The sequence below is a fragment of the Actinia tenebrosa genome, unplaced genomic scaffold (genome assembly GCF_029948245.1).
Source record: "Actinia tenebrosa isolate PJP-AT-01 unplaced genomic scaffold, QUT_ActTen_1.0 PGA_scaffold13__45_contigs__length_12533684, whole genome shotgun sequence".
In the NCBI taxonomy this organism is placed as follows: Eukaryota; Metazoa; Cnidaria; class Anthozoa; order Actiniaria; family Actiniidae; genus Actinia; species Actinia tenebrosa.
Genome location: NW_028292573.1, coordinates 747,866 through 773,412, shown reverse-complemented (window position 1 = coordinate 773,412; position 25,547 = coordinate 747,866). Strand labels below are relative to the sequence as shown.

At 38.2% G+C, this 25,547-nt stretch overlaps 6 protein-coding genes across 8 annotated transcripts; 4 read left to right on the top strand and 2 right to left on the bottom strand.

Moving 5' to 3' along the window:
- The first annotated feature begins 325 nt into the window (after positions 1-325).
- On the top strand, positions 326-2,128 carry LOC116306876 (hematopoietic prostaglandin D synthase). Its single transcript, XM_031717005.2, has 5 exons — positions 326-646; positions 1,063-1,161; positions 1,511-1,626; positions 1,717-1,827; positions 1,893-2,128. The coding sequence occupies exons 1-5, from the start codon at positions 514-516 to the stop codon at positions 2,043-2,045; spliced, it is 612 nt and encodes a 203-aa protein (XP_031572865.1). The 5' UTR covers positions 326-513; the 3' UTR covers positions 2,046-2,128.
- An 82-nt stretch (positions 2,129-2,210) lies between these two features.
- On the top strand, positions 2,211-5,082 carry LOC148911546 (uncharacterized). Of its 2 annotated transcripts, XM_089029249.1 has the most exons (4): positions 2,211-2,506; positions 2,707-2,900; positions 3,029-3,192; positions 3,384-5,082. In XM_089029249.1, exons 1-4 carry the CDS (start codon positions 2,491-2,493, stop codon positions 4,564-4,566), a joined length of 1,557 nt encoding a protein of 518 aa, XP_088885375.1. In that variant the 5' UTR covers positions 2,211-2,490; the 3' UTR covers positions 4,567-5,082. The 2 variants fall into 2 exon arrangements, with proteins under 2 accessions (XP_088885375.1, XP_088885373.1); XM_089029247.1 differs by having other exon boundaries at positions 2,211-2,900.
- LOC148911545 (uncharacterized) lies at positions 4,610-7,047 on the bottom strand. 2 transcript variants are annotated; one of them, XM_089029251.1, is made up of 3 exons: positions 6,737-7,047; positions 6,311-6,457; positions 4,610-6,228 (listed from the first exon to the last, which is right to left on the bottom strand). In XM_089029251.1, exons 1-3 carry the CDS (start codon positions 6,750-6,752, stop codon positions 4,892-4,894), a joined length of 1,500 nt encoding a protein of 499 aa, XP_088885377.1. In that variant the 5' UTR covers positions 6,753-7,047; the 3' UTR covers positions 4,610-4,891. The 2 variants fall into 2 exon arrangements, with proteins under 2 accessions (XP_088885377.1, XP_088885376.1); XM_089029250.1 differs by having other exon boundaries at positions 6,311-7,047.
- A 741-nt stretch (positions 7,048-7,788) lies between these two features.
- Positions 7,789-11,555, top strand: LOC116306889 (uncharacterized). The gene is made up of 8 exons (XM_031717020.2): positions 7,789-7,875; positions 7,943-7,996; positions 8,132-8,196; positions 9,639-9,747; positions 10,233-10,356; positions 10,548-10,578; positions 11,091-11,154; positions 11,275-11,555. The coding sequence occupies exons 1-8, from the start codon at positions 7,797-7,799 to the stop codon at positions 11,385-11,387; spliced, it is 639 nt and encodes a 212-aa protein (XP_031572880.2). The 5' UTR covers positions 7,789-7,796; the 3' UTR covers positions 11,388-11,555.
- LOC148911544 (uncharacterized) lies at positions 11,389-12,913 on the bottom strand. The gene has a single exon (XM_089029213.1). The coding sequence runs from the start codon at positions 12,891-12,893 to the stop codon at positions 11,592-11,594; it is 1,302 nt and encodes a 433-aa protein (XP_088885339.1). The 5' UTR covers positions 12,894-12,913; the 3' UTR covers positions 11,389-11,591.
- Positions 12,897-23,848, top strand: LOC116306886 (protein unc-45 homolog B). The gene is given in 28 exon segments (XM_089029144.1): positions 12,897-13,150; positions 13,579-13,767; positions 14,211-14,247; positions 14,595-14,716; positions 14,866-14,919; positions 15,288-15,377; positions 16,370-16,433; positions 17,209-17,315; positions 17,441-17,497; positions 17,632-17,773; positions 17,875-17,935; positions 18,190-18,284; positions 18,432-18,564; positions 19,526-19,579; positions 19,670-19,739; positions 19,902-19,994; positions 20,249-20,317; positions 20,728-20,793; positions 21,559-21,653; positions 21,742-21,829; positions 22,357-22,410; positions 22,542-22,680; positions 22,763-22,809; positions 22,880-22,950; positions 23,031-23,049; positions 23,051-23,098; positions 23,497-23,547; positions 23,780-23,848. Coding segments are annotated over 28 exon segments (2,193 nt in total). The 5' UTR covers positions 12,897-13,141.
- The last annotated feature ends 1,699 nt before the right edge of the window (positions 23,849-25,547 follow it).

Here is a 25,547-nt window from a genome sequence, read left to right as displayed (position 1 = left end):
GACCCTCCTTATAGATAAACATCTGAGCAGGATTTACATGTATTTACGGATAATTAAAGCATTCCGATTGACACCGAGGAAAAAATGCTTCTTTAGCAAAAGTAATCCGCAAAGACAGCAAATTTGATGATGATGGTTTCCTGGGCCAGAAACTGTTGGAGTCTCTTTTATCAGGAGCTCTGTGGATGTGAGGGGATGGGGGATTCAAGAGACATTTGCTCTGCATGGCCTCAGCTTTGAGTCAGACGATATCTTTGTAACGCAATTCATTTAATGTTATTTTGTGTTTAGCACATAAGGACAAATGCATGTTGGTTTTTGAGGTTTTTGTACTCAAGTAGCGTCATCAAGTGTAGCTTTACGCACTAGACTCGCTACTATTGGATATCGCCAGCCTGTATAGACATTGCGCAAACACTGAAAGTCACAGTTACTAAACTGAACAGGTCAGTCACGGGACTAGGTAAGCATCGATAACCGACTGAACATAACAGCAGAGAACATACGTTCATCATGCCAGTGTACAAACTTCACTACTTTAATGTACGAGGTCGTGCAGAACTAAGCAGACTTTGTTTTGCTGCTGCTGGGGTTGATTATGAAGACTTGAGGCATACGCCAGAAGAATGGCAGCAGATGAAGAAAGGTAAATCAATCTACTCCCCGGGCGTTCGTACTCGCTCAGATCCTAGGCCATATACTGTCTGCACGCCCTGCAGTTTGGCTTACAATATTGGATTAACATTAACATTACATTTATGTATAAACTGGAATACTTTTCGCAAGTCTCAATGTAAAAGTTTCCTTTGGAAATATTTGTCAAAAGAGGACGCTCATTAATCATTAAAGAGTCGTGAACGCCACACAGCTGCATGCCCAGATAGATTTGGAATTCGTGAATAAACAGTAGACGAGGAACTAACTTTTTTTACTTGATTTAAAAAAAATTTTATTATTAATTTGAATGGGTAGTCACGTGAACAAATATATTAGTCTTGGGATTAGTAGTAGGGGATGGTGTCCAAGGAATCTAGTCACGAACCAACATTATTTGCATAATAGATAACGTGACGCCATTGGGTCAACTGCCAATGATGGAAGTGGACGATGAAAAGTTTTCTCAATCGATGACCATATTTAGATATGTAGCAAGACAAACAGGTTAGTAATACAATACAATGGTACCTCAAGTGGACCTTCACTAATAAACGAACATCCTTTGTTAAGGCGGACACTAGCTCGGCTCTCAATCTTTCTGCTATATTTACTATAAAGTGAACCTCTATTCTGCAAACACTAAAATACAAGATCATTTGGTAATTTCTATTGTAAGAATTGTATTCTATTGCAGTCCTAACTCATTATCATGTTCCCCAGGTTAGCCCGCGCACTCCGACCCTCTCTGACGGGTACTGAACATCGGATAGTTGCCACCAATGACTCCATAAGTGTAAGTGTAATGACTCCATAGCTCTAAATATATTGTAAGCTTGATGTGTTGTTCTACCAGGTCTCTGTCCCACGGACAGCCTTCAAATTGCCAAATGTGACATGATCGTTGATACAGAGAACGACCTTGCAGCTAAACGCATCAAGTACTATTACGAAAAAGACGAGAAACTGAAGGTAATATTTTGAAGAAAAAAAGGGAGATGTATGGTAATAAGACAGACAGGTGGTATCAACATTAATTTATCAACATCTGTTCTTCCATAGGAAATCTACAAAGGAGAGTATTTTCAAACGTACTTGCCTGAATTTGTGTCCAAGATAACAGGTTTGCTCAAGAAAAACAACGATGGAAAAGGATTCTTCATAGGAGATAAGGTTGGTTGATAAGTTGATCAATGCATATTTGATAACATTATTTAATAATATTTTCATACTTTAAGATGACGTATGCAGATATCGCAGTGTTTAACGTCTGTGATACATACTACTCGTACATCACTGACTATCCGGAGTTGAAGGCACATCATGAACGAGTTGGTAAAGTACCTGGGATAAAGGCATGGTTGGAAAAGAGACCCAAAACAGACCTATGATATATGCCTATACTTGTGTGTATAGGATCTATGGATGTGTAACAATTGATTGCAAATGAAAATAAAATCACATTCAACTCACATTTGTTTGTCTCCCGTTTTTTTGATCCCGTTTTTTTTTTCTTTTTGTCGGATCAGACATGCTGGATGTTACATTGTACAATAGGCCCTTTGCAGCTAGTGGTCACGTGCTTGGATACCGCTTAGCAACACAAAACTGGAGAGCAAGCCTTCCAGTAAACAAAAGTTGTAATAGGTCAAGCACGCGTGGTTTTATACGATAGTTTCATCGTTCAAAACGCTTAATCCTTTTGCCCTATCTACAAACACAGTAAGATAATCTTAAATTCTCTCCTTTGGACTCGATTTTTGGTTCGAAGTAACGATATTCTTCGCGTTATCGCGAAAAAATTGTCACCGCCGGCCCGCTCGACGGCTGAAAAACATGGCGACTTCGCAAGGTATGTACTTCAAAACTCTCCTTTTTTTTGGTTTCTTTTCAATTATTGGACTTCTAAAATCTCTAAAATAACAGTTTAGATTGTGAATGGTGATCGATTGTAATTGGACGGCATTTTAATGGACGATTTGTTTATTTTTTGTGAGAGTGATTCCACGTCTAAAGTCAAGACTAACCCATGTTTACATATATTCGCTGTAGATGTTAGAACTCCCGACGAGCCATCACATACCAAGAAAAATTCTTCGTACCATTGTTGTGTTCCCTTGTGTAACGGAGATTCTCGATATCATCCTGATTTAAAGTTTCACCGCTTACCAGGCCGTGCAAGGGATGAGCAATTGAAAAAGGAATGGCTGGTGAAGATACGAAGAGATGTGGGCCCACACTTCAAGGTATATAGGAATCTAACAATATCAATGCACAATACGAATTGCCTGTGGATCTTTAAAAAACTGTAATGAAGATAAAAATAGTTGAATACAGTTACATTGTTATTAAAAGGACATTTGATTTATAATAGGTTAACAAAAGTACCAGAGTGTGCTCAAAACACTTCACTGAGGAAGATTACAATCCTCCCACTGATTCTGGACGTCAGTTGCTAAAAAGAGAAGCTGTACCATCAATCTTTGACTGGTCAACCAAATCCAAAGCAAGAAGAAAGATAATTCGACAAGTAGATAGGTAATGAATATCACATATTTCTACTTCAATACATTTCATTTAGACTTGACTGATGGAATTGTACTTGATGTTTATTTTGGTTTAAACCAAAATAATTTTATAATTTTAATAATTTAGTCTTTTATAATTTTTTATTTAGTGTGAACTGAGTGTGAACTGAGTGTCATCATAATTTCAAAACCTTTTTACAGAGACACTCAGACAGATGAAAGTGATGACAATGAAGATAATAGTCCCAGCACTTCTACAACCTTCAGCATGGATGACCTACAAGCACAAGTCCAGTCACTCAGAGCACAGTTCCAAGATGCACAAAAGCAACTTGAACAAAGTAGAAATGAAACTGCAGCTGCCCTCACTGAAATAAAAAGGGTTAAAGTTGAAGCTGCAAAAGAAATTGAGGACATTAAGAGGCAAGCTGCAGAACAATTAGCACTTAATAAATTTGGGCTTGAGAGATTTGGCACAGACAATGAGATCATAAGATTTTATACAGGTTTCCCATCCTATTTACATATTCAGTTCTTTTTTAAGTTTTTGCAGCCATGTGCTGCACAAATGACATATTGTTATGCCTCTGGAGAAAGAGAAAGTAGACCAGACTCAAGAAATATGCTTCTTGTGGATGAATTGTTTATGTTTTGTGTACGCCTCAAACTAGGTCTATTCGGACAGGATTTAGCTCATAGGTTCCGAATACATAAATCGTCAGTTTGCAGGAAATTGATCACATGGACTAATTTTTTGTATTTTCTTCTTGGTAGTCAAGTGATCTGGCCTTCAAGGCAAGATGTTGATAGGTTTATGCCAGAAGGTTTTAAAAAGCTTTATGCAAGCACACGTGTCATTTTAGATTGTACAGAGATTTTTGTTCAAACACCTACCTCCCTACTACTTCAGTCGCAGCTTTATTCTAGTTATAAGAGTAATACTACACTCAAGGGTTTGATAGGCATTACCCCTAATGGAGCTATTAGCTTCGTTTCTAGCCTTTACACAGGGGGGATTAGTGATAAGGAAATCACAAGGTGCAGCGGCATTCTAGATTTGTTAGAACCTGGTGATTCAGTCATGGCAGACAAAGGGTTTGACATTGAAGATTTACTTAGGGAGAAGCGGGTAGAGTTAAATATTCCTCCGTTTCTTGAAAGTCAGGAACAATTCTCTGCCGCAGATGTTCAAAAAACAAAGACACTAGCAAGTCTTAGAATTCATGTCGAGAGGGCAATAAGAAGAGTCAAAGAGTACCACTTTTTTGATTCAGATGTGCCATTGTCCACTTTAGGTTCAGTCAATCAGTTATATACTGTAGCCTGCCTCCTTACAAATTTTCAAGGCCCACTTATTTTATCCAATGGTAATAATGAGGCATAGTGTCTGTAAGAAGTTGGTGAATGTATGATTAATGTGGCTTACATAACCCATTAGATAATCTTTAATGCAGGTTGGTTTATCATGTGTCTTGGATTGCTTTTTGTAACTATTTCAATTTGTTTGTAAATGAAAACTCAAAAAAAAAAACTAATGAACAAACACAAAATCTAAATAGCACAAATAAATATAATACTAATATGATATAAATATAATAAAAAATAAATTAAGATTATGAATTGATTTGTCATTAATAAAAATAATATAATATTTGTTATCATAAGAAATCTGGCCATGGTTTGAGAACAACAACAAAAATCTTAGTGTATTAATGTAAATAGTAATTGAAGAAAAAACTATCAACTTTGTCCTTTGCTTGCTGGAAAAACACTGAATCAAAATTAATTCTAGAGCAAACAAACAAATTTTCGTCAATGTAACTGAAAAAATCACACCATTCTAATCCTGTGAGTCCAAGCTGGCACTGGATCTGGTAATAATAAATGTCTGTTGTTTTCAGTTTGTACTGGTTAGTGTTCTGGTCCTTGGTGAGATACCTCACATTGTCAAATGATGTTTCCCCCTCTTTAACGACCTTTATTTCTAACAAGCCAAAGGGATTCTGACCATTATTTACGGCATCAAGGTCATAAACTTTCCTGTCTGGGCTACAACCTAGCCATGGGCACTTTGGGTGGACAATCAGCCCAGATGGGAAGAGGTTTACTCTTCCACCCTTTGCATTGCTAGCATAGACCATGGCAGCATGTGGTTCAAGTTCAATGCCTCTTCTCATTGCTGCAGTTTGTACAAATCTGGTGGGGTTTAGCTGATTGACAAGGGTGTCAAAATGTGACACCCGGCGAGCGACAATGCCAAATTTGCTTGCTGTTACCCTTTTTTTTCTGAGCAGGTGCCATACATCACTCTGACTTTGAGTGACTGTTTGCTGCTGCACTCTCAGTGATGACTCTGTTGTCACAGACAATGTTCCAAATATAGATTGTTGACGACTGTCAAGACAGATTGACACATTGTTATTAAATCTGTCCTCTGCACTTGAGAGGGGAAGCTCTGGGAAAGAAGTGCAAGTAAAATCATTTATGATGTAGTCAGTTGACATCTTTTGTTGATATGACAGGACACAGCCTTTTGGGACATTTCCAAACTTGCTCTGTGCAAATGGGATATTGCCAAGTTGATCTTGATTGGGCAGAATGGTTGTAAAGAGAGGATAAGGTGGTTGGAAGCCGTTAAAGTGCTCTTTTGTGAGGGTAGGATACTGGGTAGATGGGGAATACAAATTACTCTTGATATATCTACTGTACGAAGCACCAAGTTGGGGTTTTTTCACTAGCACGTCTTGTATTTCTTTTTGTGCGATTTTGGATCCTCTAGGTATGCTCCAACGCTGCTTCATGCTGGTACATGTTAGCTCATCAGGCAATGTCCGATGTCCCAGTTGCTTAAGAAGGGCTAAATAGTAAAGAAGCCCGATCACATGATGGCAGTATCCACCTGCCCCGGCTACACATGAGCACAGCCCAGACAGCAATGTCAAATTGTTGTTCTGGACTGACACCTCTAAAATGTGCGGTGGTTCAGACTTCCTCATTGAGCGGTAACACTTGCATTTAACTCTCACGCACTGGTCGGTATATATCACTAAAAAATTGGAAAAATTAGTGTGAATTGTCTGCCATTCATATCATAATGAAATAGAAAAAACATTTTGGCTATCAAGTACCTTTAACGTCATGTAAATAGCCTGGTTCCGCCATAAATTTGTACGCTTTCGAAGTGCTTGTGCAGCCAGACTTCTCTATAGCGTAGCTCCCTACATCATCGAAGGTGAGGGAAGGAAAGATAGAGATGTCTTGAGTTTCTACTTCATCTAAAACAAAAATAAATATAAAAATATCAGTACGAAGAATTTTTCTTGGTATGTGATGGCTCGTCGGGAGTTCTAACATCTACAGCGAATATATGTAAACATGGGTTAGTCTTGACTTTAGACGTGGAATCACTCTCACAAAAAATAAACAAATCGTCCATTAAAATGCCGTCCAATTACAATCGATCACCATTCACAATCTAAACTGTTATTTTAGAGATTTTAGAAGTCCAATAATTGAAAAGAAACCAAAAAAAAGGAGAGTTTTGAAGTACATACCTTGCGAAGTCGCCATGTTTTTCAGCCGTCGAGCGGGCCGGCGGTGACAATTTTTTCGCGATAACGCGAAGAATATCGTTACTTCGAACCAAAAATCGAGTCCAAAGGAGAGAATTTAAGATTATCTTACTGTGTTTGTAGATAGGGCAAAAGGATTAAGCGTTTTGAACGATGAAACTATCGTATAAAACCACGCGTGCTTGACCTATTACAACTTTTGTTTACTGGAAGGCTTGCTCTCCAGTTTTGTGTTGCTAAGCGGTATCCAAGCACGTGACCACTAGCTGCAAAGGGCCTATTGTTTACTATCAATCACGTGACTTTTTGGAGTTGACTGGGGGGCAAACAGGCGGTTGACTGAGGGGCAACTAGCGGATGTTAAGTCAAAATGAGTCCTCAATCTATTGTATTGGAAGTGACGTCTATTGATAACAACTTATAGGGCAACCATCATGATAGAGGAATTATATAGGAAAACAAATTAAGGTGCGCGACATTCTCGTCCCCACAGATGCGCTAGTTGCCAGACGGGCTTTGGGAAAGAGAATGGGCGCGCGAAAAAAATGTTCAGTGTGTTTTTGAATTTTCTGTTCGTTTGCATTATTGAGCACAATTTCTTAGACTAGCTCTTTGGCTCAGGTCAAACGTCGAACTTCACATGAGCCGAACCTAATTGAAACAGTAGATAGCAAGGCGGTCTTCTTTAATGTCATTAGGTTAGGCTTGTGTAAAGATAAGACCTTAGTCTAACCTATTTTGTTCGATAAATGAAATATTTTTCGGGTTTTATTTTAGTTTGGCACTATTGTCTAAATTGGGCTCCCTGTGGTCTAAGCTTTTTTTTTATTTATTTGACTTTTATTTTTAACAATAAAAGTCAAATGAATAAAGCGCCCTACAAACGACGAGATTTGAGCGAAGCATTCATACTATGATTCTAGGATAGACTCTGATAAACTGATTCAACGTCGAAGCGGTTTTACTTTACCTCCCCTCCCATCCCCTCCTCTTTATATATCATAATAGTTAGCCGCCAGTCCACTCACGGCCACGATCCAATATGGCGGCGGCATTGGTGAAGAACGTGGAGGCGTTAGCAACGTCTCTTTCTGCTTTCAAACTGTTCCAAAGAGTACCAGGTATAGATTTAATGTGATCAGGATATATATTGAGTAAAGATTAACACTAATATTGTTAATACATCAGCATGTACAACCCTTCATCCAGTACTACAGTCAACAAGAACTCTACACACTTCTGGTACGTCACCTTGTTAGTTTATCTCTTCATTCTAGTGTCTAGTTCTATAGCCACACGGTTATAAATATTTGATTGTTTGTTTTTATTTGAACCGAACACCGACTATCAATGAGGTCTTGTTTAATATTGTTTTAGTGATGTTGCAAGGTGGACGACCAAAGAGTTTCTGGAGAACGAAAAGACATCCTGCTAATACAAGGGTAAATTACATCAGTAGTAATACCCCTCCCTACCCACCCCTCCCTCCTGACAACAAGGCACTTATCAGGTATGAAGGAAATGGAAAAAATATTAGGGATACCACAGGTAGCCCAAGCTTGGTTTCTGTGGTGTCCTGTTATAAGGAAATGTATGGGGATTCATCAAAAATTTCAATAAAATCATTGAAACGTGAAATAAAGCCTCAACATTTTACCCGATCATTGATAAATAGCACTTCTTTCGCTCTGCATGGTTATTTTTTGAATTTAGCCCGTTTTAAGATTTTTTCCCCCACCAGTAAGAAATAAGAGAAGGTTGGAAACTCGAGTCCCAAAAGCAAACCATCACGAGTCTTTGAAACCTTGTACGTCTTCGAATTTTCTTTCCAGCACCAAATTTTAGTCATGACCCTTCTCTCACATCCCTATAGAACCGAGAAAGTCGCATTAGAGATTAGTCTTTGCGTCTTTAAGCCATGAAATTTGCCTGTATTCACATACTACCTCACTTGTTCTGACCCGTACTTGGAGCTCACTGTACACCAGTTCAACGGATTTCTTTCAGCAACCGACCCGAGGTCAAGCCGGAAGTCTTCGTATCGTAAATGCGGGTTAGATTTGGATACAGTCTTTCTTCGTCTTGGTTCGCTTTTGGGACTCGAGTTTCCAACCTTCTCTTATTTCTTACTGGTGGGGATAAAAGTCTTAAAATGGGCTAAATTCAAAAAAATAACCACGCAGGGCGAAAGAAGTGCTATTTATCAATGATCTGGTAAAATTTCGAGGCTTTATTTCACGTTTCAATGATTTTATTGAAATTTTTGATAAATCCCCATACATTTCCTTATAACAGGACACCCCAGAAACCAAGCTTGGGCTACCTGTGGGGATACAAGATACCAGTATTTGAGATTAGAGGGATATTTGAGCTCATAATGGTGAGTATGAAGTCTTATTAGAGAGCTATAGGGATCAAAAGGATTGGAAAAGATATCCAGGGCAACTACATATAGGGATCAGCCTTGGTGTCACACATAGTCTTCTGTTTGACAACCAAAATTTTAATTAAGTGGAAGTAGGAGAAATGGGAATGAAGACTGGACTATTACTTCGGCATTTTAAAAGTTCACTTGTGCATAAAATAGTTCTCTGGATTATTCAGTTCATTTAACCATATTTCACACCACCTATGTGTCACTATGTGTTATTACAGCTTTATTTTATGCGTTGCCCAGGTGTTTTTGATAGTATTATATTTTTTGCTTTCCCTCCCCCTTCCCCCTCTGCAATCCAGCCCATCTTCCATCGAGAAAATGTTCTTTAGGAGTTTTGGATTTCCTGACAAATCTTAAATTGACAGTTTGAAAATACTTTTTCTTTTTCTTTTTATAAGTTACATGACCTTAGATTTAATATTATTAATTTATTTTGCTTATTTTTAGATCGATCATAATCTTCCAGAAAAAATTAAAGACAGAAAAGCATTTGGAGGCCACAGAAAGTTGAAAGCATTGAGGATTAACAAGGGCTGCTTCACATGGGATTCACTTGGTAGGACACTTTGCCAACCCCTTTAAAAATCTGTACAATGAGGATGAGGACATCTTCTGTAAACTAGTACCAAAACCTTTCTGAAGTTTACTTTTTGAAGTTTTCTTTGAATTTCTAAACAATCAGCAAAAAAATATTTTGGAATACACTCCAAAAAACTTGTTAAAGTCATCACTGTCTTATCACTGCATGCCACAAGTACAGCAGTGGTGCAGCTCAAAGGGATTGAACTAAAAGCATGTGAAGGTGCCTGTGGCAACCACTACACAGTCTATGACCCTGGGCCACTGATTTTGAGATGAGTGGGTAGAAATTATTGGATTCCATCCATGCCTCCCCTGAAGTATTATTATTCCAATGGATTGTTGTTCCAAAGGCATTGACCTGCGACTAGAAATACCAATAGGTCAGCTTACTTGGCTTATCTTACAGAACTAAACAATAAATCTATTTTTTAAACCAATATTTCCATTCTTATCCTAAAGGTGTGGACCTGGAGACACCAATTGTTAGTGTAATTCACAGCTATGCAAACAAACAGCATGTCCATAAAAATGTCATTGTCAAAGGAAGCATTGTTCAAATAGATGCAAATCCCTTTAAAACATGGTGGGTATAGAACAAAGTAATCAGTCTTTCTCCATTGTCTGCACTTTATTAAGATATATTACTGGACAATATAGTGTAATATTTTGCGTAGTTTTCTTTTTTTTTTTCTTTTTGTCTAATAGTCCTTTGATTGTTGGAGTTTTCTTATGTAGCTGCATGTCTTCTGAGTGTTTAAATATTGATACTTACAGGTATGAAGCGCACAAAGAACAGCACAATGAGGTATTGATTTGAAAGCTTGTGAATGATTGATTGTAGTCGAACGTACAAGTTATTTATAATTTCAACTTTGGTGTAAAGAAATGACATAACCAAGCCTGAAAAGCACTATGGGTGATGTGAATTCAATCAGTGAAAGGTCACAACAATATAAAATTTTACCAAATTTTGTCTGTACGTTTTCTGGCATATTTTCTTCTGTGCTGATTCTATTTAGATATGAATGTAAGCTTAGTAAGCAACATGCAACAAATCCTTCACCAACCTTTTTCAAAAATAGCTGTATTCTGTTTGTACAACATGTACATGTTGATACTCAATGTTGATTTTATGGTGGAAGACAACTGCATCAAACAAATGCTATTCATTCTGCCCTGTTTCTGACAGAAATCAAACAAGAAACCTAACATGTAGGACGCGGTGGTGAAAAACATTTTACTGCTATGCTACCCTTACATTGTTATTTATTTTAGTAGCTTAGCATTCTGTGAATGAAATTTTTAATTGTTCCACAGGAAAAACTACAATCCTCTCAAGACAACAATAACATAAAATTACTAAATGAAGATGTATTATATGGTAAATGCCTTTTAATTTGCTGATTCAAAACCATTTCTTTAAAGATTCATTAACAATTCATCACGATTGTGTCAGCTGATGATTATTTTACAATAACATGCGATGAATTATTTGTTTCAGCTAAAATATCAACAAGACCCGGTCAGGTTGGAGCATGTAATGGATATATTTTAGAAGGAAAGGACCTTGAAAATATTCAGAGTATTATCAGTAATAGCAATACAGTCAAGTAAATCAGTCATCAACAGAGCAGAATTTATTCATGTTTTTTTTCCACACTCATTTGCTTAACCACATATTCATATACATGTAACTTTCAAGTTTTCTTTTAGATGGATGTAAAACCCTGCCCAGTTTTTAATGTTGCAATAATTTAAAAAATAAATATTTTCTTTGGTTGAGGCAATTTGTGGGTTACATTTGTAATAAATGAAAAGTCAGTCTTCTTTGTCATCAGGTGTTCTCCTAAAAACAAGCCACACCCTTCTTTCAATGGTTTTGTAGATATACACCATTCCAAGACCAACAGCCTTTCCACTGTTCAGAACATTAGACCTCATAAGAATCAATTGAGCTCTTAGAGGGTCCAGTCTTACGCTCCTTTCAAAAAATTCTCCAAGCGTTTGGAAAAAGGTCTTGATAAATTCAACAATTCGTGAAGAATATAGCATTTGTCCAAGTAAATCACGCACAACAGACCATACTGTAGTAAATATATCGTACATGGGCTTCAGAACGGCTGTTGGTGCTTTGATAAAAATAATTCCCAACACATGAAAACACGGTTGAAATATGCTGATGAACGGCTGAAAGGTGACTCTGACTACATCTAATAAACTGGATAGTGCTGAGAACAATTGTTGACCGCATGCAACCAAAGGCGTAGCAAAGGAAGAAATGATAACATAAACTGGTTTTAGGTATGCAAGCCATTGCTTGGTGAATTCCTCAAACACGGTATTAGCTACTTGAATGAACTTCTCCAGAGATTTGATCTGAAAAATAAGCATATCGATGACCGGGCGAACATAAGCTCGTATAAAATCTACATGGCGATATAGTTGCCATAAGGCCCACAGAATTGAAAAAATGGTATAGAAAGTAAGAACAAACTCGATGGTTCCCCGGACAAAGGGTGTGTACACTTTAATGGGAATGTACTGAACCCAGTCTGGGAGTCCCTCGCGTAGTTTGGAGCTGTTGTAATCCAGCAATTCGTGTTCGTTTTGATCAAGAGTTTCAGCATCCGCAGTTATCTTTGCTTGTCTAAGAGATCGCATAATGTCTCGAACTTGCCCAGTGTAGTTAACATGGAATGTTAGTTCTGCCACTAGAGCATCAACACAGCTGATGTCTTGATCGCTTCCCGAGATTTCTATTTTTCTCATACATTCTAAGGTTAATACGCAGTTCATTGCATCCAGGCACCCAAACTTAGTAGTAATCCTCAGATCAGCGGCAGATATATCGTCCAAGTAAAATAATTTACATTCTTCGTGATCAAAGTGTTGTCGGTCATGGAAGACTATTTTTAAAGAGGTACAAGAAGGTGTGTATTCTAGCCATCTTTCTTCACTGCGAATATCCCATTTTCCACATCGTATTCTAGTAACAGGTATTCGTACCGTCTGGCCAGATCTAGAGTATTTAATGGGTGAGCTTGGAGGTGAGGATCGGCTGGATGTGATAGTATTACTTGATCCATCCATCGAACCTCCTTCCTCTGACCCTTCCGCCATTTTTTTTGACAGATGTCTGATGTAAACAAAGGGCGCACGCATCTATTTATGAACAAACATGCTGAACTGATCGTGGGCTCATGTTATGAATACTGCTGACAGATTGAGATGCGGGCTCGTAGGAAGAAGTTTGTGAAGATTTGAAGAAGAACGAAAGAAGAATGTATTGAAAAACTGGGTGGATTCACTACTGATTGCCGCTAAATAACAAGATACTAGACCTAAAGGAGTTTAATATTCGGTAATTGATGGCTGAGGTAAGTTAATGTTATGTTGTGGTATGTTAAGGGTGTTGGTCTTAGAACAGGCCTAGTATAACAGAACAACATTAATACACACACATACATGCTTACTGTGATGCTGTCTGTCTGTTTTTCATTCTCTGCCAATAGATTAATATATGCCGGTGTCTTTGCCTGCATTCTCGGGGGAACCAATCACTTGTGTAAGCTTTGTTCAGAAAGATTATTTTCACGTTGATAAGTAAGCTTAAAAATATTCTAAGTGTAATTTTCTACGAAGATTAAACTAAAGGATAGATGTATTCTACAATATGAACATGTATATTCCCATGTGGAATTATATTCCCCTTACAGTAGATGACGTGCACATACAGTGCTGTACATAAAATTATATACAATCATATCCACTGTGAAATTTACCTGATGATATGCTCTGTTATAAGGAATTTCACCAGAATGCCCTTGCACTCAAGGAGGAAGGTAATGATTACTTTAAGAAAGGTGATTATGAAGCAGCATTAGTGAATTACACCAAAGCACTGAATTTGTACTCATCTGGCGACAAAGATAAAGAAAGACTGCAAGATAAAGCAACAGTATTGAAAAACAGGGCAGCTTGTCACTTGAAACTGGTGAGTATTGATCAACAGATTCATGGGTATTGAAACTATTTTATGCAGGTTTTTATACAAAATGATTAACAAAGGTACAGTTTTTTTGTTGGGGTGGGGGGGGGGGGGGGGGGGAGCTAGGGGCATTGCAGTAATTTGGTTGTGGCCTCCACCCTTTTCCTTCAGTAAGAAGTTCATGACCCTCCTATTAAATCAAGAAGAGAACTGAGCTTTGGTCAAAATGAAAATGAAAATTCAAATTTTCACTGATAACCCTCTCCTCTGAAGCCCTAACCCTTTCCCTGATAAAAAATGTACAATTCCTCAGAACAAAGTCTAGACCTGTTATGCTTCCAGTGATGACATAACTAACAATTACCTGCATGGCTAGCTCAGATGAGTGATGATTCATGTAGATAATGCTAGTCAAATGTGAGCGTGATATGATTTAATTAATTCAACAGGAAAATTATGAAGATACAGTAGAAGATTGTACAAATGGTAAGTTGTATTACTATAGTAGAAAGAATAAAAAACATCACATTAACCAATCAAATAACCCTTGTCTACACTGCCAGACAATCGTCTGATAAGCTGTGGAAAACATAAGCAGTGATTACTGTTGGAATTTTAAAGTGTTTATATATAGTGTTAGGAAATCCAAAACAAAATAAACCAAAAATCAATCTTATCAAACTAATGGATGTTGGTGATGAGGGCCTGAGCTGGGTGAACCTTAGAATCACAAATGATACTTACATGTACAAGGGAGGCTAACTTAAAAGCAACTCACAGGGGGAATACATGTACAGTTTATTTAGCATGTTACATCATCTTCTTTCTCACAGCGTTAGAAGTATTAGTAAATGATTCGAAGGCCTTGTACAGAAGGTGTCAAGCACTAGAGCATCTTGGCAGATTAGAAGAAGCATTTAAAGACATTCACACTCTGACAAGGATTGAGCGTAAGGTAAAATACACCAGATTAATTCACTGCTTGTATTCTTGCTTTGCATTGATTTGTTATTTGATAAACGATAATACAGTATAGCGCTATGAGGCATTGAATATATACCAGAAATTAGGTTGATACTTTCATCTGATTGTAATGTTTCTCAGAACTCATCTTTTCAAGTAGTGTTAAGAAGACTTGGTTCACAGTTGCAAGCTAAGGTTAGTTTTTCTGCTGTACATTATTGTGACATCATCAGACCAAGGCTAAAACTAACAACTGGTTAATGTCAATGTTATCTCAATATTAGCAAGAGGGATGGAATGCTTTATGAAAAGTGTTGGCTGGTAAGCTGTTGCCGTCTAGTGCATTTTCCCAAGTTTGTTTTGACAACACTGCTTGTTTTGAGAGGGTAGCTATAGCCTCACTTGGCCTGTTAATGCAAGTCATCTATTCTTGATGAGAAGTTATGATCATTTTCTATATAATAAATGAAATAATGTCCTTAAGGTAAATAGAAGTCAAATCTATAGAGGAGACAACATGACCAGTATCATTAGATTAATACATTTAACTGTGTTCATTAAAGTCTGAAAAAGTGAGAACCACAGATGGTTTGGTGAGTGAGATGTTTACATCATTATTTGGAGACAAAGATACAGAAGAAAGAAAAAAGAAGGTATGTTTTTGTCCTACTATATACATATACTAGTTGTTTCTAATAAAAAGTGAAATGCTGCAAGCTGTAGTAATCATTAGTATCAACCCGTGAAATAGATATCACCATAATATAGTGTTAATTAATCATTATTTTTGTAAGCTCATTCATAGTCATGTTTAGCTATAATTCACCCGGGGGGGGGGGGGGGACCCCGTAAAAAAGTTACCGGGGATGCTCGTCGGAAATTTTCAAAAAGACCCATAAAAGATACCGGAAGTTTTAAAAAAAAGGCGTGGCTGAATGATTTTTAACCCCTAAGAGATACCACAACAAATAATATTAAAAGCGCCTAGGATAAGCCATACCAATGCATGCTTCTCTCCTTTTCCGACACCCTAAGAGATACCAGAAAATGCTGGTTTTCAAAAATTTGCATTTAACACCCTAAAAGATACCAAATCGCGAATGTTTACCCTATGAGATACGACGAGCATCCCCGGTACTGTTTTCCCAGAGTCCCCCCCCCCCCCCCCCCCCCCCCCCCCCGGGATAATTCATGTATGCTTGTTGTTACACATATGAAGAACATCTCCACAAACCAACACGAAATTTCTCAAATCGAGATTTTAGCTAGCATCTGTAACACAGGAAGACCACAAGTTTAGTGTTGCTGCTCACCTGATGGCTCACAAATAATATATAATACATACAATATAGAGACAGGTGACATTTGACAGTTGCCAACTTAGCACTGATAAACTTGTGGCCCTCCACGTTAACATCTCTATGTGAGACAGGATTGCCATTTCACATGGTCATCCGAGCCACTGTGAAGGTCTAACCATTTGCATTAAAAAGGATTTAGAGTAAAAGCAGCAACTTTTGCTCAAATATTTTAAGACTTTGATTGTAAGTCCAGCTTCTGAGGCTTGAACCATGACCTCCTGGGGTTCAAGTCTATGCAAGTCATACAAAGTATAATACTGAAATCAAGTTGTCTCTTTGTCCAGGCGTTGAAGAATTTAGTAATCCTGTCCAAGGAAGAAGCTGGTGCACAAAAGATCTTTCAAGGAGGTAAACAAAATGTTATAATCGGTGGATTTAGAGGGAGGGTTAATGGGGTCCTGGTGCCTCCTTTAAGTTAGCTTTCAAGTAGGTAAAGTTTTATTATGAGAGGTTGTAAAACGCACTCTACTCACCTCTGAGGTCCAGCGTTCAAATCCTAGTCACCCCATGTGAGCTGAACTGGTTGGTTCTGTTTGTGACTCTGAGGGTTTTTTCAGCCCTCCAGTTTTTCCTCCCTCCTCTTAAATCAACCCGGACTAATTCAAACTGGTTAGAGCTGTGCTCCAGGATCAAACATGGACTGTATAGTGGCTGCTAGAGGTGCCTTCACATGCTTTCAGTTCAACCCTGTTGAGCTGTGCCACTGCTGTACTTTGTGGTGGTGATTAGAAATGACAAGTTTTAGAGGGGGAGGTAATGGGGTTATAGTCCCCCCATTTAGTTATCTTTCAAGGAGGTAAACAAAATTATATACAATACAATACAAGTATACAATTATACAAAATTATATCATGGGTTGATCTAGAGGGAGCCCCCCCCCCCCCCCCCTAGTTTGGGATTTGGATTCAGGATGCTTTTTTTACTCTTTTTTGTCCAAAATATCCCCAATATGCAAGAAACCTCCTCTGGTTTCATTTTGCATACAGTAGTCAATGATGAGATTGTCTAACTTAGATTTTCCCAATCCCTTCCCCTATCACAATCAGCAAATTTTGTGCTTTTTCAAGCAATACAAATGAGCTGATGTTGTTGGCTAGCATTTGACGTTTTATTATATGTCCAGGAGAGGGAGTCAAGCAGATTATCAGCTTATTGAATACCAACTCAGAAGAACAGATTGTGGCTGGATTATTAGTGTTGAAGGGACTTTGTACAAAGTCTTCCTCAAGGGTAGGTCATTGATATATATTAATTATTAGTCTTATGCTGTGACTTTTTAACCACACCATCTCTTGATAACAGGTCAGAAGAAGTATTTTCATTTGTTTATTGAAGTCATTTTGGTTTTTTGTCAGGCCTCTGCCGTATTACATCAAGTGACCATGGAAAAATGTTCTGCATTTTTGGAGTCAGTAAGTTTGATGTTCCCTTGTTACCTTCTTAACAACATCATAGGAGTATGGTTGCATTTGGACTCCAGTTAACTAACTAAAGCTAGTTTAAGCTTCATCAAAGTATTCATAACAAATCATTGGATTTGTTTTAGCCATCGGCAGATGTATGTAAAGCAACTGTTGCTGTTCTACATGCAGCACTAGATTCACTCTCAGACATGCCTACCTTGACTGATGATTTAAAGCAATGGTATAACACCAAAGGATACAGCCCTCCACTGCCCTTTAAACTAGGTACCACCATGTATTATTGTTATATATTATATTGATCAGTAGAACCAAGCTACATTACAGACTGTTACTCATCTTTTATTCTGTTTGGTTTGTTTTACCAGTGAATGAAGATGAAAATAAGGCCATTGTCAGTCATTTGTTGCTGGCAATCAGAAATGAAAAGTAAGTTTATAAGAATATAAGTTTTTTTTAATAAGTGATAATGATCAATGTAATTTTAAGTTACCTAGCTGTGGATATTAAAAAACAATCTTAAAGCTGCTATCTTGACATGTGGTGTCGAAAGTGGTCTCCAAATGGAGGCGTGGATTTGAAGGCTGTTTTATCATAGCCACAGGTACCCCAATATCACAATTAGGCTGAAACTACCCAATATTACATCCATCAATGTACAATTTTATTTATCTTAACCACAGGGTGACAGCAGTTTGTCGTGATGAATGTATTGATGCCTTCGTTAAAACCTTTCCAAAGAACAAACTGCTAGTTTTGATGTTTATGGAGATGAAAGGTTGGTTTGCAGTGATCAATTTTATGTCATCATTGTTATGCTAGTTACCATATATTGTTATTATAATGTACTGTAGTCCTGAAAGGTGTTCCCTGTCAATCAGGAATAGCATGTCAGTTGAATAGCATATGTTGTCTGGTTTTCTAGGGCTAGCACTTGTGTTGGAGGTTGCTGCTATGGCAGCCCCTCTTCTATCAGAAGATAAGAGAACCCTTCAAGTGTCTGAAAACACCAGAATGCACATTTCAGTCTTGTTAGCCTCTACCTGGGACTCATTAGGGTTAGTACAATATTGTCCAATGACAGATCAGTCTTGTTAGCCTCTACCTGGGACTCATTAGGGTTAGTACAATATTGTCCAATGACAGATCATGAGTCTTGTTAGCCTCTACCTGGGACTCATTAGGGTTAGTACAATATTGTCCAATGACAGATCATGAGTCTTGTTAGCCTCTACCTGGGACTCATTAGGGTTAGTACAATATTGTCCAATGACAGATCATGAGTCTTGTTAGCCTCTACCTGGGACTCATTAGGGTTAGTACAATATTGTCCAATGACAGATCATGAGTCTTGTTAGCCTCTACCTGGGACTCATTAGGGTTAGTACAATATTGTCCAATGACAGATCATGAGTCTTGTTAGCCTCTACCTGGGACTCATTAGGGTTAGTACAATATTGTCCAATGACAGATCATGAGTCTTGTTAGCCTCTACCTGGGACTCATTAGGGTTAGTACAATATTGTCCAATGACAGATCAGTCTTGTTAGCCTCTACCTGGGACTCATTAGGATTAGTACAATATTGTCCAATGACAGATCATGAGTCTTGTTAGCCTCTACCTGGGACTCATTAGGGTTAGTACAATATTGTCCAATGACAGATCAGTCTTGTTAGCCTCTAGCTGGGACTCAGTAGGGTTAGTACGATATTGTCCAATGACAGATCAGTCTTGTTAGCCTCTACCTGGGACTCAGTAGGGTTAGTACAATATTGTCCAATGACAGATAAGTGACCTGTAATGAATAAGCCAGTTATTACTTACCTAGATGTCTGAAGTAGTATTTATTGCAGTGTCAACTGCATATTACAATTATGCATATTTTTAATCAATGCAGCCATTGGGTTATAAAGTGATAACAGTTGTTATATTTAACTATTCTTGTATGTCACAGCTTTCTGAAAACAGTTTCTAGACTGATGTTCTTTATTATGAATTGTTTTTCTTTCCTTCTTTAGACATGATGATAAGAATAGAGGTTCATTTACTAGTGATGTGGAAGCAGTAATAATGTAAGATCATACAGTAAGCCGTTTATTTAAAGCTGTGTAATTATTTTAGTCTTTATCAGCTGATATCTGGGTGTTAACTGTTGTATGTAGGAAGTTCATGAAGCAAACAAATGTCCAGAGTCATATTGAAGGTTGCACAGCTCTCTGTGCTTTGATTCAAGTAAGTCAAATACTTTCTTGTTACATGTAGCTTGTATCCTTCACACCATTCTTCATCACCTTGACCTCTTGTGAACATTTGTTCATATTTATTTACTAGATGGTTTACTTCATCATATGCAGCACATGTATATCAGGATATTGTCTTTGTTTGGTTGTTTAGGGATGTCAAGAAAGTGCCTCTTCTTTACTGAAATCAGATGAGATAACAAACCTTATCGTTGCTCTGAGTACCAAAGAAGGCTTGGAAATACAGGTACACAGGCATCAGTTGACTTAAATACCAACATTAACCCTAACCCTATCACCACTTGATATTAAAATACAAGTCATTTTTAATCAGACCTGGTATATTAGTATAGTGTAAACAAGTAAGGACTTGAATTCACTTAAAGCCAATAAATAACAAAGGAATGGTCCCTCATAATCAATCATATTGTGTGCCCCCTGAAAATGGAGCATGATCTTTTGTACATGTATTGTATTTTTATGTTTATGTTGTGTTATCAGATTGTGGCTGCTGAAACTCTGGCCTTAGCAACATCAGACAAGACCCTGTGCTCAACACTAGGAGAAGCAGTATGTAAATCATTGTTGTTAGTAAGACTTAGTGTATTGTTGCTGTACTATCCAGCAAGTTGCTAAGTTCCATATCATGAAAACCATGCCATGGTATTTTTTGTTTTTTAAATGTTCATATTCACTTTTTAAAAATCATTGGTTACACATCATGTATATGGTAATAGCATTTTTTAAACATAAGTGCCACTCTCAAATAAACTCCGCCCCCAAATTAACACTGCATATGAAAACCAAAAGGTGTAATAAGCGCTGCAGCGCTCAAACAAGTAAATACGGTATGTTGCAATTGGCTGGTCATAATGAAAACGTTTTCCATTTAAAGAACAAAAGAATATTTCGTTTGATATTGCTGCTACTTATATATTGAAGTGATTGCTAATAGATATACTGTGTTTTTAAAAATCAAGGGTTTGGCGTCCCTCAAACATTTGTACCACTTGAAGAATGATCGAGTGCGTGTACGAGCTCTTGTGGTAAGCTGATAATGACTAACGATTACTATTTGGGACAGCATTGGTGCTTTGAATACAACAAGTGAATAAGAATGACTAGTGGTTACTAGTTGGGACTGTGTTGGTGTGTTGAATACAACAAGTGAATAAGAATGACTAGTGGTTACTAGTTGGGACTGTGTTGGTGTGTTGAATACAATAAGTGAATAAGAATGACTAGTGGTTACTAGTTGGGACTGTGTTGGTGTGTTGAATACAACAAGTGAATAAGAATGACTAGTGGTTACTATTTGGGACAGCATTATTGGTGTGTTGAATACAACAAGTGAATAAGAATGGTTAATAGTTACTAGTTGGGACTGTGTTGGTGTGTTGAATACAACAAGTGAATAAGGATGGCTAGTGGTTACTAGTTGGGACTGTGTTGGTGTGTTGAATACAACAAGTGAATAAGAATGACTAGTGGTTACTAGTTGTTGGGACTGTGTTGGTGTGTTGAATACAACAATTGAATTAGAGGGAAACTTGAACACAGTGTAAATAAGTTTGTCACTATATTCTGACTTTTAGGATACATTATTTCTTCTTCAGAGTAATTTTACAGTGTACGGGTACATGAAGTATTTACTCACTGGCAAAGGACTAACATCCAAAACATCAAAATATAAAGGCAAACTTTTTATAGTAGTTTTTAATTTCTCTTCTTATTCCCTTGTGCTAAGGGCAAGTGATGGTTGACTGTTATTGTGTATAATCAATGATGTAATGATGTTCAATATGTGTTAGGGATTGTGTAAGCTAGGTACTACAGGAGGTGGATCAGCAGAAGATCAAACCTTTGCTGAAGGGGCTACATTAAAACTTTACAAATCAGTTCAAGGGTAAGCTCTGTATATGTAGCAAGACAGTTTTGGTTGTGACAATTGCTCTTCTGCCATCTAAGAAAATGTAACTATTTGTATTGATCAGATTTTTGACCAAATCTAAAAATGAGATGGAACTTCGTAAGTGGGCTGCTGAGGGTTTATCGTTTCTTTCCATGGATGCTGAAGTAAAGGTGGATTATATTCTGTTACTTACTGTTAATTTTCCCATCCCACTGTCCTATCCCACTGTCTCATCACACTGTCCCATCACACTGTCCTATCCCACTGTCCCATCACACTGTCCCATCCCACTATACCATCCCACTGTCCCATCCCACTGTCCCATCCCACTGTCCCATCCCACTGTCCCATCACAATGTCCCATCCCCCTGTCCCAGCCCACTGTCCCATCCCACTGCCCCCATCCCACTGTCCCATCACACTGTCCTATCACACTGTCCGATCCCACTGTCCTATCCCACTGTCCCATCACACTGTCCCATCTCACTGTCCCATCCCACTGTCCCATCCCACAGTCCCATCACACTGTCCCATCTCACTGTCCCATCCCACTGTCCCATCACACTGTCCCATCCCACTGTCCCAGCCCACTGTCCCATAACACTGTCCAATCCCACTGTACCATCCCACTGTCCCATCACACTGTCATAATTGGTTAACTACTAGTGTGTTTCTTACAGCAGAGTTCTTTTTGCAGGAAGAGTTTATTAATGACAATACAGCCTTACATGCTTTGATTGACCTCACCAAGGTTAGATATATAATGTTTGCTTCATGCAAATGAATATAATGATGGAAGTAAGGGATGGACAGACGAATGAAGGAAATAAGGGAGGAACAAGTGTATGATCAATTAAATGATAGGTGTTTGATGTCTTGTAGTGTGAAGACAGTTCTCTATTGTATGGAGTTTGTCAAACTCTTGTTAACCTCACCAACACCTTTGACAAGCCTGAAATCCCTGACGAGATGAAAAAACTGGGTGAATTTGCAAAAGTCAAAATGCCAAAGCTGGCGGAAAAGGGTATTAGTGGCTTGACCTTATTATGTTCATTTAATGACGTTTTTTTAGTATTCATTAAATCATTGTGGTGTTTTCAAACAGGATGGTGAAGAATATGTTAAAAGGCGCATTGACATACTTGTTAAGGTAGGTTTGTTCACTTGATGGACAGCAGCACACTAAATGTTATAACATAACGGTGCTTTTTTTATTTCAGGAAGGAATTGTCTCTTCACTGGTCCAGCTTTGCAACACAGAGAGTCTAGCAAGCCGTGAAATGATTGCAAGGTACTAGACAACCTCTTACAAACAACAGCAGGTGCTCGGCAGACCTATCTGATGACAACTGATATTCTTGCTTGTTGTAGAGTATTTTGTGGTATCGTAAACACATGAGGAACATCGTGGGATTACTGTTCAGCAGGGAGGAGTTAAGGTAAATACTTGATTCTCTTGTTTTAATACATTTTACGAAAATGTTGGTTTTGATTTTGTCTTGCTTTTATTAGGCTCTTTCTTTCATTGGCTGAAAAGAACACAGAAAAGGGGATGGACCAAGCAGTTCAGGCTTTAGCTAAGATAGCCATTTCATTGAACCCTGAGTTCGCTTTTCCAGGTTCACAAAGTTAGTGCATTTTATTTATTATATTATTGAGAGTGACTGTTATATGCATCCTTTGCAAAGTCTTCATTTAGATGATTACATTGAAGATACTGAAATCTGTCTTGAAGAAAACATGTCGATGTGAAAACAGTGCAGCTTCACTTGCCGATGTTAAAACAGTGAAGCTCATTCTACCAGTATCTAAGTATCTTGTTTTTATTTGTTTATAGAGTTTTGGTTTGATCCGTCCTCTGATTAAGATGCTTCATCCTTCTAAGAGAGTAAGACTATCTATTAATTATATAGATTGTCATTCATGTTTGCTTTTGCTCATTCGTTTGCCCAATACGTTTTTTGTTTTGTTTTCCAGGTTTTTTGGCACAGTTTGAAGCCTATTGGCTCTTACCAACCTGGCACAGCTAAATGATGATGTACGGTAAGTAATTAGTTATGACAAAGGAATTTATGAAGCAGTTATTCTATTAGCTGAACATATCCATTTCTCTTATACAGAAAACAAATCATAAGCAAAAAGGAATCCAGATATTGAGAATGTTTAAGGGTGATGAAGATAATGTTTAAAGAGAGCTGCACACAGAATGCATGTGTAATATGATTCTGTGTGAAGAGGTACAGTATGCCGTGTCTGCACTGTCTACCCAGGATTACCCCGGCATGTGGATAGATTCTGTGTGAAGAGGTACAGTACTTCATGCCTGCACTGTCTAACCCGGATTACCATGCCATGTTGTAATATGATTATGTGTGAAGAGGGGACAGTATGTCATGCCTGCACTGTCTACCCAGGATTACCCATGCATGTGTAATATGATTCTGTGTTAGAGGTACAGTATGTCCGTTCATCTGCCACTGTCCTACCCAGGGAAACCAAAAAAATTACCCATGCAGTGTATATGATTCTGTGTGAAGAGTACAGTATTCGTGGCCTGTCCACTGTCTACCCAGGATTACCCATGCAGTGTATATGATTCTTTGTGAAGAGGTACAGTATGTCGTGTCTGCACTGTCTACCCGGGGATTACCCATGCATGTGTAATATGATTCTGTGTGAAGATGTACAGTATGTGTCATGTCTGCACTGTCCTACCCCAGGGATTACCCATGCATGTGTAATATGATTTCTGTGTGAAGAGGTACAGTAAATGTCATCCTGCACTGCTCTACCCAGGATTACCCATGCATGATGTAATAGATTCTGTGTGAAGTAGTGTCATGCTGCCCTGTCTACCCCGGGAATACCCCATGCATGTGGTTATATGGTCTGTGTGAAGAGGTACAGTAATGTCATGCCTGCACTGTCTACCCAGGGATTACACCATGCATGTGGTATTGATTCTGGTGAAGAGGTACAGTATGTCGTGTCTGCAACTGTCTACCCGGGGATTACCCATGCATGTGTAAAGATGATTTCTGGGTGAGGAGGTACAGTATGGTCATGTCTCCTGTTTTTACCCAGGTATTACCATGCCTATAAATGGGCTTTCACGTACTTGGCAGCCACATAAAAGTCCAAGAGGTCCATAGTCTGTGAGTGGGGATCCCACTTTTCCTCTAAACTCATTAAGGGACAGATGTGTTTGGGATTCCTGTTGACACGCATAGATTGGAGCTGAGTAGCGGTGGGAAGGGTGAGGAAAGTAGGGGCTGCAGACAACACCGGTAGAAATTAATTACTGCCCCTTTTTCCGTTCTTTTCCTCTCCCTTGTCCAATCGCGGTGCGCATCCACAGGAATCGCAGGGGGGGGGGGGGGAAGCGGACCAAAACACTGTAAACTCGTTTTTACTGATCTGGAGGGGAAAGTGGGACTGGGCCACTCGCAGTCTAGAAGATTCAATAGCTTTGGTTTTTATACTAAATTACCCCATCCTTTATGTTTTTACGGTATCTAAAATGTTGAGAATGACTACTCTCCAACAGAAAGAGTTAAACAATGACTTGTTATAGTGGAGAAGAAGATGTTCTCTGAAAAGGTCATTACTTTGAGAGGGGAGAAATCTTAATGCTCGTTGTTTTAACTTTCTGGTCGGGGTTCTAGGCGCTAGTGGTGCAATTAGCATGTTGACTGCAGTGAGAAAGTCTGTCGTCCATAGTAACGGTAAAAAGCAACAACTTAAAAAATGTAAGGTGATTTGAACTATTTATTTCTCTGTGCCAACCTATCATTGTTATTTTCCCACATGTTTTTTCATGTCATCCATGCTTGATATTGTAAAGAACTTATCTCTCTCAACACAACCCGGAAAAACCAACACTGCGAA

Excerpts from the sequence above, each read along its gene's own strand:
- LOC116306876 (XM_031717005.2), top strand. The coding sequence starts at position 514 with ATGCCAGTGTACAAACTTCACTACTTTAATGTACGAGGTCGTGCAGAA. Across the intron at positions 647-1,062 it reads ATGGCAGCAGATGAAGAAAG|ATAACGTGACGCCATTGGGT; the intron begins GTAAATCAATCT and ends TTTGCATAATAG. Across the intron at positions 1,162-1,510 it reads ATATGTAGCAAGACAAACAG|GTCTCTGTCCCACGGACAGC; the intron begins GTTAGTAATACA and ends TTGTTCTACCAG.
- LOC148911546 (XM_089029247.1), top strand. The coding sequence starts at position 2,625 with ATGGACGATTTGTTTATTTTTTGTGAGAGTGATTCCACGTCTAAAGTC. Across the intron at positions 2,901-3,028 it reads ATGTGGGCCCACACTTCAAG|GTTAACAAAAGTACCAGAGT; the intron begins GTATATAGGAAT and ends GATTTATAATAG. Across the intron at positions 3,193-3,383 it reads ATAATTCGACAAGTAGATAG|AGACACTCAGACAGATGAAA; the intron begins GTAATGAATATC and ends ACCTTTTTACAG.
- LOC148911545 (XM_089029250.1), bottom strand. The coding sequence starts at position 6,536 with ATGTTAGAACTCCCGACGAGCCATCACATACCAAGAAAAATTCTTCGT. Across the intron at positions 6,229-6,310 it reads CTATTTACATGACGTTAAAG|TGATATATACCGACCAGTGC; the intron begins GTACTTGATAGC and ends CCAATTTTTTAG.
- LOC116306889 (XM_031717020.2), top strand. The coding sequence starts at position 7,797 with ATGGCGGCGGCATTGGTGAAGAACGTGGAGGCGTTAGCAACGTCTCTT. Across the intron at positions 9,748-10,232 it reads CTTCACATGGGATTCACTTG|GTGTGGACCTGGAGACACCA; the intron begins GTAGGACACTTT and ends CTTATCCTAAAG. Across the intron at positions 10,579-11,090 it reads ACAAAGAACAGCACAATGAG|GAAAAACTACAATCCTCTCA; the intron begins GTATTGATTTGA and ends ATTGTTCCACAG.
- LOC148911544 (XM_089029213.1), bottom strand. The coding sequence starts at position 12,893 with ATGGCGGAAGGGTCAGAGGAAGGAGGTTCGATGGATGGATCAAGTAAT.